At 44.2% G+C, this 14,695-nt stretch overlaps 1 protein-coding gene across 24 annotated transcripts in view; it reads left to right on the forward strand.

Moving 5' to 3' along the window:
- The window catches only part of BBX (BBX high mobility group box domain containing), a 137,490-nt gene that overhangs the window by 80,018 nt on the left and 42,777 nt on the right, over positions 1–14,695 (forward strand). For all 24 annotated transcript variants that reach the window (XM_062623926.1, XM_062623917.1, XM_062623904.1 and 21 more), the window contains 4 exons: positions 75–245; positions 1,736–1,978; positions 8,095–8,296; positions 13,786–13,853. In XM_062623926.1, the coding sequence (XP_062479910.1) occupies positions 84–245; positions 1,736–1,978; positions 8,095–8,296; positions 13,786–13,853 (675 nt within the window). In that variant the 5' untranslated portion in view covers positions 75–83. The remainder of the gene's footprint in view (positions 1–74; positions 246–1,735; positions 1,979–8,094; positions 8,297–13,785; positions 13,854–14,695) is intronic.

Below are 14,695 nucleotides of genomic sequence, written 5' to 3' on the forward strand. Positions count from 1 at the left end.
GTTTAAGTGTCCATATGGTGGTCTTTTTTGCCTGAGCATTTTTTTGTGACCTTATGACTGTTTTTGCACGACAGGTCACAGTAATGAAAGGCAGTAGTAGGAGTAAGGATCATTCGACAGAAGGGGAAGGAACTGGGAAGCGACCAAAAAGAAAGTGTCTTCAGTGGCATCCCCTGCTTGCCAAAAAACTCCTTGACTTCTCTGAAGAGGAGGAAGAAGAGGAAGAGGACGAAGATATTGATAAGGTAGACTTCCTTGGATGCTTTGTCCATGAAGGGTTAATGGTGGGTCAGATTGTCCCTGGCTGTGCTTTCATTTTGTTTGCTTCTTGCTGTTCTTTTTTATGAATAAGCATCGCAAATAGAAAGAGGTGAGGCTGTGCTCATGAGGCTGTAAAGGCAAGTAGTAAATAACACAAAAGTGTGAGTTCAGAATCTTGCACAAGACTTTAGATGCAGACAGTGGAGTTCTAACTGGGTATCTTGATCTTGCTCAAGGTGGGGGTTTGATACATGTTTTTGCAGTGGTTCATTTTAGATGTGAAGCTACCCTGTTCTTGATACCTGCTTGCAGTGGCTCTGGGGACCAAGCTATAGTTACCTTTGTTTGGGTTGTTGTTTTTTTTAATATTGAAAAAAGACAAAAATTAAAAGGGAAAAAGGAAAAGGCCATCAACAACTTTTACTGGCTTTCCGTGTGAAATTCAACTTACCCTCCAAAGTATTGAGAGCACAGGGGGAATAACCTGTCTCTGGTCTGACACTTGATATTTCGGTGCTGTTCAGTGATGCTGGCCTTACCCTTCTTCCGTAAGGATCCCACAGTGTGGCAGCTCACAGGTGCACAGTTAACTCATCCTCTATAACAAGAAGTCAAAATGGGTTATGGACACATCATGTTTGCATCATATGGGTAACGTTCATATCTGCATCTTGACGCTTTCCTAAGGCAGGAAGGGAGAGGTTAGTGCTGAGGAGACTGCCTTGAGCCGTATACCGATAAGGAAGGGTGACCTTGACAAGGATAAGGAGGAGCCTGATCCTGTGACAGTGCTTTCTGTCGATCTACAGGTCACTTTCACAATGTGGTATAAAATAGCAGTGTTGCACTTGGGTAGGGATGGTTTTCTGTTTCATACAGTAATTTGTTTCATTCAGTCAGAACTAGCTGTCTGCAGTGCATCCCTTGTAGGAGTGATATGCTGCCCTATAAGTGGAGAGAATGTACTTAGCAGGGATACTCTGTTGAGAGATTTACCCTCTGACTGGGCAGCTGGGCAGTGTCTGCACTGCAGCACTGCTCACAGCCTGAGTTTTAAATGGCAGGAGGTGGGAAAAAACCTGTTACCTCTGTGTTTTCCTTCCTACGCGCTCTGTAGTCGCAAATACGACTGAGGTCCGAGGTAGCACTTCTCACCTCATCCCACTGAGATGATTTCTAGGTTGTAGGAAGGATCTCCTCCCTCCAGCCCTTTAGGGCTGTTAGTGGAGAATGGTCCTCAGCTTAGAAATCTGCTTCACTTGCAGGAGTTTAAATCTTGCAAAGAACATGAATAAACCTTGGGCTGTCAGGTGAGAAGATTTGATGTGGAACTCTGGGTCTTCTGGACACAATGGATGGCCTTTGGAGACAGGCGTGTGCCTCCGTGTGCATCTCCCTTGTCCACACGCGGACTCTGTCTCCATGAGACGTGTGGCTAGCTGGATTTATACCTGTCCTCTTTTGGCTCTGTTAGGTGCCGCTCCTTGGCGCTGACAGTTTAGAGCAGGATGCTGATGAAACCGAAGATGACGAGTCCTCGGAGCAGCGAGCTCGCCGACCAATGAATGCTTTTCTCTTGTTCTGCAAGCGCCATCGCTCCCTCGTGCGCAAGGAACACCCTCGCCTCGATAATCGTGGCGCAACCAAGATCTTGGCAGACTGGTGGGCTGTTCTAGATCCAAAAGAAAAGCAGAAATACACTGACATGGCCAAGGAGGTACGTTCCGTGTGAATAGTGGGCGCAGCGGGAGTTCATTGCATATTTGCCTTCTGTTTCTGTAGGGATTAAATGTTTTCTGTGGAGTCTTGCCCTTCCCTGAGTTCCTCAGCTTCCCCAGTGGATATACGGTCCCCCGAGAAGCTGCTCTTCTTGCTTTGATTCACTTGGTCCTTTGGACCAGAATGAAAGGAAAAGGGGGTCTGTGTACACAAACTAACCCAGCTCTAGTAGTCGTCGGTACAAATAAGGTACAAATATTGGTATATATTCACTTTGTGGCAGCTATCATCTGACAATTCCTGTGGTACAAGCATTAACACATGTATAGTGGCTGTTGAAAACAATAACACACAGTTCAGCGTTAGCTGACTAGTAATACTTGGCTCAAGCTATACATATATAGCTTGATAATACAGGTTGCTGTTGTAATACAGGTGGACCAAATCAAAAGCGTAGTCAACAGGTACTGACATTTGTACCTTTGATACTAAAGAATTAAACCATGAGTAATGTTTTACAAAGTTTCAGCAGTCTCTCCCTATGCACTGTTAACCGGTTTCTGATAAGGTTCTGATCAGGCAAAGTCCAATACCTGAATCAGAGAGCAGTACCTAACCAGGGTCCCTTAAGTGGGAGCAAGGAGAAGAGATTTTCCCCCAAATTTCATCAAGCATCTTTATGTCAGTTTGAAATTTAAATGAGGCTTCTTAAGAAATAGCTTGCTTGGCTAAGGTGACCCCAAGAAGGCTGCAGATATCATTAGCAGAGTGAGAGAGACACTTCGGTTGATAACAGGTTCTTAGGTTGATAACATCACCCCAAAACAGATCCCTGTAATTACCTGTGTGATGTAGATTGTGAGTAACCATCAGGCTCTGCGTGGCAGGTTCGTTTTGAAGCAGGGTTTGTAATTCGCTGCCTGTGACACAGTGTCAAGACACTTGAGTCTCAGCTTTGTCCAGCTGTTCTTGATCTGTTCTGCATTCCCACTTATGGATTAGCAATGCTTCTTGAAATGCGTGGGAAAAGGGCAATGGGAGATGCAGTACAGATACAGAGGAAGGAAAGAGGAAAATGGAGAAGTGATTTTTGGAGGAAACAAAACTGATGGGACTGCTTTCCTTAACCTTTTGTCTTGCTGAGGGAAACTTATTAAGGAGAAAAATAATTGCAGAACTTCTGTGTGAAATGACAGATCTGAAACCATTAATCACATTGTTGTAGAAATCATAGTTCCTGTAGTGATTTATTTATTGCTCTTGGCATGAAGAACAAATTGCATATTCAGCGTCAAAGTGAAACAATAAATCTGAGTAGTTTACATCACTACAACTAGTTCCAAGAATGCATAGAAGAGAGCCTATCATTTTTATTCTTTGAACAGTTTATGTTACAACAATAATTAGCAGCTATAATGTGCTATTGCATATAGTTGGGCTTTCTTTACTAACAAGCCTCTTCTGTGAGTGTGTATTGGTTGTTTTGTTTCAACACTCGCTTTTGTGGTTAGGCTTACTGCTGAGACTGTCAAAAAGATGTTAATGTCTGTGCTAGTGCAAACCATTTATTGGTATTTTTTCCTAAGGAGAGCTCCTTTAAAAGTCAGGAAGGTGAATGCTTTTGGAAGGATATAAAATTCCCCCTGTACCGATAGCGTTCTGTTTGAGTACCTAGATGTATAACCTCACTGATGTTTAAAATACAGTGGATGAGCTTCTGTTGCTTACATGTAGCTGTTGAGTGCCCTTTGCCTTCCAGTTTTCCACTGCATAGCCTCTAGCCACTGCTCTGTCAGGCCACACAGCTCCCAAAAGGCCCTGTGTCATATCTGCTACCCGCATATGTACCTTGAGCATCTGAACTGCTCCTCAGAGATACAAATGGTCCTGACAGAAGTGGTCCCTACTACAGTGGCTACAGCGCCTGCTTGTTTTATACTCTCAAGAATCATAGAATAGTTAGGGTTGGAAAGGACCTTAAGATCATCCAGTTCCAATCCCCCTGCCATGGGCAGGGACACTTCACCTAAAACCATGTCCATCCTGGCCTTGAACACTGCCAGGGATGCAGCATTCACAGCTTCCCTGGGCAACCCATTCCAGTGCCTCACCACCTTCTTCCTTATATCCAGTCTAAACTTCCCCTGTTTAAGTTTTAACCCGTTACCCCTTGTCCTGTCACTACAGTCCCTAATGAAGAGTCCCTCCCCAGCATCCTTATAGGCCCCCTTCAGATACTTGAAGGCTGCTACTGAAAAATGCTTTTACTACTTGAAGCCACAGCTTACAAAACCCATTTAGATCAAGCATCAAGCAAGAAGCTTTCAAGTTTCTCAACCTGCTTAGTACCAGCAGCGACTGTCTCAGCAGTGTGCAAACCAAGGCATTTGTGTATTTACTTACATATATCCAGCTGTATGCAAGTTCCAGGATTTTGGAAGATTGTGAGGCACCCAAACTTTTCCAAGTGGAATTATGAGAAGTTTCCTAGTGGTTTGGACATCTATGCCCCGATACCCACGGAGAGGGTAATCAGGTCTATAGTACCTATGTGTACCTTGGGGTGCTTTGATTACCTGAAAAACCTGGCCTCGTGCTCCTTCTATTTTCAGTCTTGTGGCATATGCTCTCTCATAGCAACACTTGCCCTGGAGACCTGATGTTGCACCTCCGGAGCTCAGGGTCAGCTTCTGCTGGTGTTTGCTTTAGGAGCAGGCATTCTATTTGTATCCTGCAGACTTCCTAGATCAACTTAACTTGGAAAGCTTCATTATCTAGGATATAAGCCCAGTAGCTGGTCAACACTCCAAGTGAAACCACAAGTATTCCTGCCATTTGTTAGCATTTCCTTCACCGAGGGGAAAATGAATTCTGGCCACTTACTAATACGCTCCAGCATTTTTAGTTGCTACAATAATAGGGATAGTGTTCTTCTGTTAACTCCTACAGGGGTTACTGGGAACATACAGCTGCCTTGGAAAATATCCAGTGAGATTATTGTTGTTCAAGCCCTGTTTCCTTGCTAGAAAACACTTCATTTTAAAATACGGCTTTGCATCGCCCAGGCAGTCGGGATTGTTTCCTGTTGGGAGCAGCCTGATAAACCACGGATGCTGCTGTTCAGTGGCAGAGCTGAACACTTCTTCCCCACAGTGCTTGGCCAGTGGTTTCACAGGTACAGTCAGCAGGACTGGGAGCTTGGTATCCTTGCTTTGGCATCTACCTTAGGACAGATGTTCTGGCTTGTTGGTTGGAGTCTGGCGACTTCACTGGGTGATGTATGGACCACAACGTGTAATGCGAACCCTGAGTCCTTCAGGAGTGAGAAATTGGGATTAGTGAGAGTGTAGGATTTTCTGGGGAGTTCTTACTCTTTGTTAGATGTCTGGGATTCATGTGACGTGTAATAGCCAGTTGGTGGGATTTAAGCATACATTTGGAGTTAAGCAGGTGCTAACTGCTGCCATGAGGTATAGCTGCAATACACTTGTGAGCTCCTGCTCCCACCTCACTGGTGATGAGAGCAGCTCGGAGTTGCACTGAAGCACGGTGCCTTTTCAGACCTCAGCTTTGAACTGGTCCTGCTGCATGCCACATCTTTCCCTGGGCTTTCCCAAGCCAGAAATGATGCCTCAGACCGATCCTGCAAATACATCCTGTGCTTTTTTATCTTACCTGGAACTTCGGGATATGACCCTGCTGCTCTGCCCCTGCCAATCGTGTGGGAACCAAGGTGGTGTCTTTGCATTGCAGGTTAAGGGCTTTATTTCCTTTAGTGACTTCAAGGATGCCCTTAGGCGGCTGTTCACCGCACAGTTGGTTGAATGGAGGAAAACACTAAGCTTTGCTGTTGTCTTTGGCATTTTCTCATTGCTGTGTAGCTCGTTTAAGTTACCTTCTCACGCACTGGCAAGCAGAATCTATCGCTTCATTTTGGGCCCTGGGCTAATAGTCACAAAAGTCAATCCGGAAAGTCTTTCTGACCTTCATACATTTTGTAAAAGTACTTCTTGGTCATTATTTGACTTACTACATTCTCTTCTTTGGTGTGTCTTGAGTGTTGAAGCAGTGGCAGTGGATGCTGTGTTGTCCTCCCTCGGTTTGCTCCCTCCCCTTCATAGCGCAGTACTCACTTCTTGGCCTTGCAGAGGGAAAAAATCCATTCACTTGAATTGCTTTTGTTGGGAACTGATTAAAAGCTTATTGCTGCCTTGTCTTGCAAACGGCATGCACTCTGGTTCTCATTTGATGGGCAGCCTGTCGGCCTGTCACACTGCTCCATAGAATAATTCAGTTGCTCAAAGCAGCAGTGCTGATCTGAAGAGCTTATGTGCCTCATTGCTAGCAGTTCTATGCTTTTCACTCTGCAGGCTGGAAACATGATTTGTGAGTGGGCTGTGGCTTTAACAATGGAAGGCAAAGCTGCTCTGCTGTGTGTTTCCTTTCTGCTTCTTCCCTTACCCCCTCCGCTTCCCTTCCCTGCACCAGGCTATTTCTGTGGTATACTGAGCACCCAAACCAAAGTGAGGGAAAGGGAAAGGGGTGAAGCGAGAGGTGTCACAGTGCTCAGTTCCCATGTTTGATGTATACACCCTCTTCAGAAAGCACAGCATGTATGTAGGTCAGCAGTCCCTGCAGATTTTTATTATTTATAGCCATTTCTATAAATACAGGACTTCCTACAGCGCGTTCGTGCGGTGCTGTGCTGCTTGTAAACTGAAACGGTTTTATCCCTGCTACAGTCTGGAGGTAGCAAGTGCCAGCTAATAGATGAAGACGGAAATGAAAGTGAACAATATCCATGCGATGGCAGTCCTGCCACAAGGCATGGCACTTACTGATCTGGGAGGACACTGCAGTGACTCTATCAGAGGGCAAGGTTTTCAGTGCTCTGTCTGGATTTGGTACCCAAGGGACTTTGTTTTCCCCTACTCTGCATGTGTTCGTGTGCAGGCATGTACGTAGGTGCTCCTCTGTGCTGTAACTGGGGCTGATGACAACCAAGTGGGTGGGAACATGTGAAATCATGGAAGAAACTTCCTGCAGCTGCCCTGCCATGTACATCAGGATAGAACTGCTCTTGTGGTTGTTTGACACCATTGAGAGCTACCTAGGGCATGAGGGGGATGTATCGGGTTCCTTCTTGCTGTGGTGAGCACTGGTACTCACTGCGTAGGCTCCCACAGCAGCCAGTGCTCTGCACCCCTATCAGTTGTTAGGCAAACATTTGCAGCTGGAATGCGTGGCATGTTCCTCTGCTCTCCACCTTGCATAGCAACACGGTTAAAATACTGAGATGTGCTCTTTTCATAGCCATTAGCACTCAGAAATCTTGTTTTATCTGGTCAGCAAGGCACTTGGAAAACATCACCCTTGCATTCTGTGAAGAAAATGGGTCCCCATCCTTCTCCCTACTCCCCAAAATGTGCAGGATCCAGACCTTTTCCCCCACCCCCCATGTATAGTCTGTCTTCATTCATTTTGCTGCCGCATGCCAAGGGTATAGCAAACAACTGATACGCATGCTGTGTCTCAAGGCCAAACTAAGTTTTAAACGGGGCCAGTTTATTTTATGCAGCCATGAAGCGTGGTACATTCTAGAAGGAGCACTGGGATGAAGTACTGGAAGTTGCTGAAAACGAGATGGTGCTGATAGCGGTTTATTTATGGTACCTGGTTTGGGAAAGCAGATACTCCAACATTATAAAATGCAGAACTATTAGAGTGCAAAGTGAGGGGCACCATGCTGCATTTATTGCTAAATGTATGCTTTGATTTTATTCAAGCCAGAAAGGGAACAGAGATCGTACCTGTAGAAGATCCAAATAGATGCTCAGCGAGTGAGCAAGCAAGGTGTGGGGAGCAGGTTGCAGGATCAGAGCTTCAGCCCTCTCTGGGTGATAAACCCTCACGAGAGGAAAGAGAAAACCCACTTCGAAATACAGCTCTACTGTCTTAATATTTCTTCTTATTAATAGTGTTGGCAGTCAGACTATAAGCATGTGAATAAACTGTTAATATTTAGGGGTTATTTATTGTATTAAATCCTCTTACATGCAGTGCACTCTGTTGTCCTCTGAATAGTATAATGGCAATTTTCCTCTTCTTTTCTAGTACAAGGATGCTTTTATGAAGGCAAACCCAGGGTACAAGTGGTGCCCCACTACAAACAAACCTGTAAAAACCCAGACATCCACTGTAACAAGCAGGAAAAAGCTATGGGCCTTTGCATCAGATGCTACAAAAGACTTACCAAGCCCAAGGAAAGTGACGACAAAAAGTGAAGAAATGCCACAGCTTAACTTTGGGATGGCAGGTGAGATTTCCATCTCTCTTACTCAGATGTAGCATCCTCATTGTGTTCGCGGCTGTGGCATGGAAATTGAATTGCAGTTTCTTTGCTGCACGTGGTACTGCAGTACAAATACCTTTCATTTTCCAGATTACATTGCCAAGACTGTAGTTAAACATCTGCTAAAATGCTCCTTACTGCCTGATTACTTTCAAGAGTTGAGTCCAGATCTGTGGCACCATAAACCATATCCTATTCGGGATCCAGATTTGATTGTTTTGCTTTTAATTCCAGTTTAGCTGCAGTTAGAGAGTTTCATTTTCTAGTGGAAAAGGAAAACCCTGATTATTGTGCGTTCTTTTTCATCGAGCATTGTACTATGCTTAGTAATTAATTTATGGTCACCTATAGAGTTGAAGGTATTGACGTTCTTTTGGATGATTGTACTGGTGGAGCTAGATTTTTGTATTTAAATCAAGAGAAGTGTCATTTAATTTCACTTAAAATGGGCTCCTCTGCCCATTATACTTTAGAGGGGCACAATCTAACCTTTTAAACACTAAAAGAACTAAAATCCATTGATAAGTGTTGGTGGAGTGCCTGGACTGGTGAAAGGCAGATAATCTCTCACTGATACCCGCAAATAGCACAACTGTTGCAGTTATGGCCTTGAAGTACCAAGACATCACTGTTAAATATTGGCAGCTTCAGAACTTAACAGTCAAGTTATTGCTTTTTTGTGGTTTAAGATTTCTCATTTTACCAGTACTGATGTGTTTGAAACTTTGTCCTGTCCTGCCTGGCGTAAGACAAGTGTGTGGCAGGTAAGACTTTCCTGCTTGGAGAGACTGTGAGCTGCAGAGTGGAAAATGGTTTTATGGACCAAGGGCTAAAGGATAAAAAGGGATCAAAAGGCATGTATACCTTTTTGCTAGTGTGGTGGTATAAAAATTGCTGTAATGAAGTTCCTTCTGGCTATCAAGGAGCTGTGAAATGTGATGAAAAGAAAGCTTTTCATGCCACATAGTGGTGCTGTATGGGAGACCAGATCTAAACATTGCAAGCCCTATCATCCCGTTCTGCTTTTTCATACCAGAGGAGTAACTTCTGTGCTCCTTAAAGGTTTAGTGACTTCACATAAAGAACAAACAATAGGTCATGGTCTGCTTCTCTGCCGTCCCCCATGGCTCTTGCTAGACTATCCCAGTGTAGAGTTTCTGAGGAGAGAGAGATCGTAAGACAGCATCTGTCAGAGGACAGAGAACTTAATTAGGAACTACTCTAATCCATTGGTTTATCTGTAGAGCCGTTCCCTTCTGAATGGAAAAGGCCGTTTTGTGCTACCTGTGGCTTTTTGTTTATTTCTATATATGTATGTGACTACAGGCTGAGTAGTGACTATAGTAATTCACAGCGGTCTCACTCCAGTCCTCAAACCAGTGAAGAGTGGCTGTTCCTTGAGCAGAGCAATAGCTCATAAAATAGCAACAGCTTCTGACAGAGATGTTAGCAGCATCCAAATCATGACAAGTCTGCCATGCCAAATGGATTACTGTTTTGTTAACTGTATACCAGTTTGTGCTAACTACGTTTTATTGGGTTCTTCTCTCCTTGACTTCTTGTCATAGTTCAGTTCAACTCTGACTTTATCTGGCCCAACCTCTTTTAAAACCCAGGCTGTATACTATCTGATGAACTAAAATGTATCTGAACCATCTCCAGAAAAATTTTACCTTTGAAATGCCATTGTCTGTCTTGCATTTTTATGGCAGATAGCTTCCTAGGACAGGGATTCTAGGATTCCGGAATCACTCCAGGAAATCCGCTTTACTTATTGGTAGTTGTTAATCCTGTCTTGATTGCTTTTTACATACTACATTTCAGTTTGGGAAATGTAATACTCAGAGTGTAACGTCTTCCTTCCCTAAGTCCCATACAGGCCATATCTCTCCTTTATTTCTGGCATTCCAACAATAACCACCCCACTTTTAAGTCTCTCATGTTTACATATTGTTTTGTCAAGAAACTGAGGTGTGGCACCAGCATTGGGCTTCTGAGCTGCGAACCCAGTGCTGGTGTCCTTGCTCGTCCAGCCTGGAAGCTGTAATTCAGCGTGTGTCTCCTGATGTGGCTCACCTGTGAGCTGTTATAGGGTGTAGTGCATAGGCAGTTGCTGTTCACAAGTGAACATGACCGTCGCAGCATCTGCCCTCACAGTGACAGAGCTAAGTGAGCAACAGCTTTGCTGTACAGATGTGGAAGTTTCCCAATACTTCCACATATCTGCATGAGGAAACAACCATCTGGATCAAAATGCTTTTTAATGAAGCAAAGGATGGGGAAAAGGCACTTCCTAGAGTAGGCAATATCCTAATAGAAATGCAGTTTTTCTGTTTTAGAAGGAAGCTTTATTCTGCACCCACGTACAAGTTAGCTGAAACTGGGGCTTGCTGGCCTTCTTCCTGCTTAGCTTTTCGTCAGTTCTTTCTTTCCTATGACTGAAAAACTGCCGTGATGTGCTAGTCAGCCTGCAGAACACTTAACCAGACCTATATTAACAAAGTACAGCGTTCCCAAATAGTGAGATAGTTCTAAGTTTCATCAGTATTAAAAGCTGTTGGTAAAGTCATGATGAATCCATTCTGCACATCAAATGTATGTGTGCTGTTCTCTCACTCCTGTTGATTTACTGTAAATCGCTTTAAAATAGCACTTAAAATTCTTACGTCTTCATACCAGTAAGTTCTTAGTGCCATAAGAGAAACACCATTGTGCTGTGAAGACACCATAAACACATGGCAGTGTTTGCCTATGGACATTTTGTCTTCCCTTGGATGAAGTTGATTTGGGTTTTATCCTGGCGAGACATCCAAGCACCCAGCCCTCTGCTACAGCTGCAGCAGAAGTATTCAAGCTGTTTAAGCACCGAATTAAACGTTCACTTCCCACTTAGCTGTTGTTATTTTCCTTCCCTCTTAATTTTTACACTTAAATAAACAGTTGAAGTACTTGATTCCTTTGGGGGATGGGGGTGGAAAGCAGTCCTCTCCTTGTCCTGCTCTTCCTTGCTTGTTTGAAAGGCAGAAAGCTGAAACCACCAAGAATACAGAATTTAGAAGAGGGGAGAGAATTTGACAGTCGTAAGCTGCATGTTCTCCAGTTGGCCAAAACTGAGGAGGGGAAAAAGACCCACAGGTGACTAAAGGGAAGCACAAGAGAGCAGCTGGGAGCCATCAGTGTGATGCGGGATAGGAAGGTGCTGCATTGCAGGGTGTCAGGCAAAGTGTTTTCAGGAGCTGTAGAGAAGAGTTAATGCCATTGAACAGAGCACAGCTGATCTGAGGTGGTTGAACTCTACTGGGAACAGCTGGAGATGGGGAGGAGAGCTACAGGGACTGCTGGGATAGTGGGAGGTGGACATGCTAGATAACATTAGGAGGTCTTGATTTACTTAGGCTAGGAAAGCAAGTGGAAGGGTGGTGGTCCTGTAAATGCAGAAGAGGGGAAACATCGTTCAGGGAGAAGAGTTATTTAATCCAAAAGATTATGATGGGTGCAGAGATCTCTTCCCATCTCTCCTTCCTCCACATTAACTGCCTGCTCAGGCATCATCTTTCAAGGTACATGTTCTTAAACGTTCTGATGGCCTCTTGCTTGAAAGACCAAATGGTTTCTGATCAAGTATTTTGGTGCAAACAGTGGTGTGCTGACTGGATCACTTAGAATTGTACTTAGGTACTTGGCTGGCCCTTTCCATTTTCTGTCTCTGTTTCCTCAATCACTTCTTGTTACTAGATCCTATGTTTCTGATAGTGTCTTGTCTCTTTTTAGAAACTTAATATATTTTTTACTTTAAAATACAAAGTTTAAAAAACCAGACCCACAAAACTACAAAAAAACCCTCACACTTCTACCTCTTTATTCTGGTAAAGCTAAAAATTCATTCCAGGTGAACACTGAGGTTGAAGCCAGATGCAGTTTAGGCTGTATTCCTTAACATGAGCCACTCTTCTGTCCTGGAGATAGTGGATGAACCTGGTTTATTCACCTTGCTCTCCTCTGCTTCTATCTACTGCTGTCTTAAGAGAGTATTGTAGAAAGTTACCCTGTGAATGTCAGTGGGAGATGCTGCCTGAAGGAGAACTTCTGGCACCATCTGTGGTATTGACTTAAACAGCACCAGTGGGTATTCTTAGGAACTGGATCTTGATCATCTGTAGCACTGAATCCTTTGGAGTTTTATAGGTAGAGATTTGGCCTGTGTCAGCTGAAAAGAGCAACAGATTCCTCAGCTTTGCACTTGAGTGGGAATGGGCCAGGGGATTTCCCAGTGGGCATTTTGGTTGCAGCTATTCTGCATCCAAACTTGCGTAGCAAAATGCAACCCAGTGAACAAGAGTAATTGTGCTGGTTGGCCTCCACACCAGGAAACGGTCCTGGGCACATGCCACTTCTTGTTGTGGAGAGAGTTTTTGTATAGTTCGGTGAAAGGGAACTGGGAAATGTGAGTGCACAGTTGGTGAAACCTGAGGGAGGTTCCTTACCTTTGATACCGCATCAGTACTGAGGTTTGTGACTCAGCAATGCAGCAAGGATAATGCTTGCCTTTCACAGTGGGGTTGGTTGGTCCACAGGCACTCTCCCTCTCTCTACATGATGCTCTTTAAACCCAGGACTCTGCACTGCTTCCAGGGCACTCCCCCAAACTCAAGACAATTAGTCTTCATAATGATGAAGAGCGACCGCTGTTCTGAGTGGAAAAGCCACCCCATGAGTAATGCAGTGCCAGTGTTCTTTGCTTTCACTTCTTGTGGTTGTTTTCCGAGCTCCTGAGGTGCAGGAAGGCTGGAGGCAAGAAGCTGTCAGCAACAAATACTTGGAGAAAGAACATTTCTATCCCCATTTTACTTTCCTCAATTATAGATTGCATTGGCAGGGCAACAAGTAGGCAGGCAGCTTGCCTGGCCAGGGCCTGCACTGTTCTGGCACAGAGGATCAAGCGCTTCAGGCTGGCGCTCTTCACCACTAAATGCAGCTCTAAATTAAAGCTAAATGAAAATAGGAATTTTGCTTCAGAGCTTGATCCTGTCACTTTGTTCCATCCTTTTATTTGTTCTGTGGCTGAGGAAGGGAACCACGGTGGGAGCATCTATTGAGTTATAAACACGTGCGATATTAGAGCATCCTTGTGTATATTTATGGATGAGATCATTACAGTTGCTGTTTTAAAGATATCCATCTCTGTAGTACATAAAACCTTTGGCAGTAAAATTGTAAATCCACGCAATGGGGTGTTAAGCACACAAATCCAATTAAATCCTTCAAACAGCTTTGAAAGCCTCTCCCAGAGGGTGCAGAAATGGTTATTTGTGATTCTCTTGAACTGCCTTTTATGGCAGCTTGCTTAGAGTGTCTGTGACAAGTAGTCTTCTGGGGGTTTAATGCTGCAAATGGTACGTTCTTTAACCAAGCAAATGAATAAACTGAAGACTTGGTTTTACTCTTTTTAACAGATCCTACACAAATGGGAGGTCTGAGTATGCTGCTTCTAGCCGGGGAACATGCCCTGACTGCACAAGAGGTAAGGAGCTGCCTTCTCTTCCTCCTGCGAGCCCTCAGTTTAGATTGCTCTGAAGAAGAGTATTTGACCAGTGGGAAATGAAGTTTAATACTCATCTTGGGTTAACCTCAGGTTGGACTGAAGTGTGAGCCCTGTGATGCAAGTCCTGCATCCCAACTGTGAACGTAGAGGTTGGGCCCAGTTTTTCTCTCTGTTCAGTATTAATTCTGCTGACTATTTGATCACACCAGGCAGGTCTGCCCCATGAGACAGGTCACAGGTAGAAAGGTTGAAATACAGCGACTGTGTCGACAAACAAGTGATTTTGTTTGGGCAGGGATTTCGTGTGCTTGTGCAGTGCCTCACACAACTGCATCCTTGGCACTGATGCAAAATAAATACCTGATAACTTCCATATGGTCAGTGTCATTGTAAATGCATTCTGAAACCATGCAAGTGCTAACAAGCAGCCCCAGTATTGCAGTCTACTCCCTGTTTGCCATCACAAGCATTTCGTTTTAAGGGGCTTAGTAAATGAAAGAGTTCCTGTAGATACCCAGTAGAGTGGTCTTTCTTTTAGACTAATTATTATTTATGATCTATTGGGCCGACTTTGAGCACTGTTCAAAAGGTGGCTTGTATGTTGGGTAAAAGAAGTATTCACTGCCATAAATCTCTAGCCTGGAAAGAGGAGCAGAGGAGGTGAGGAGGGTTTCTGTTCCCTTTTCTTGTTGTTACTGGGAGGGCAAGCAGTAATTAACTACCTATACATGGTACCTCCAAATGTAAACTGAGCAGTGCATTTGAGATGGATTGAGCAGCTTGGCGCATCAGTTTGAGCAGGTCAAGCCTTCGTGCAGATG

This window comes from Pezoporus occidentalis, unplaced genomic scaffold (genome assembly GCF_034315485.1).
Source record: "Pezoporus occidentalis ecotype Australia unplaced genomic scaffold, CSIRO_AGI_Poc_V1 ctg26, whole genome shotgun sequence".
NCBI lineage: Eukaryota > Metazoa > Chordata > Aves > Psittaciformes > Psittacidae > Pezoporus > Pezoporus occidentalis.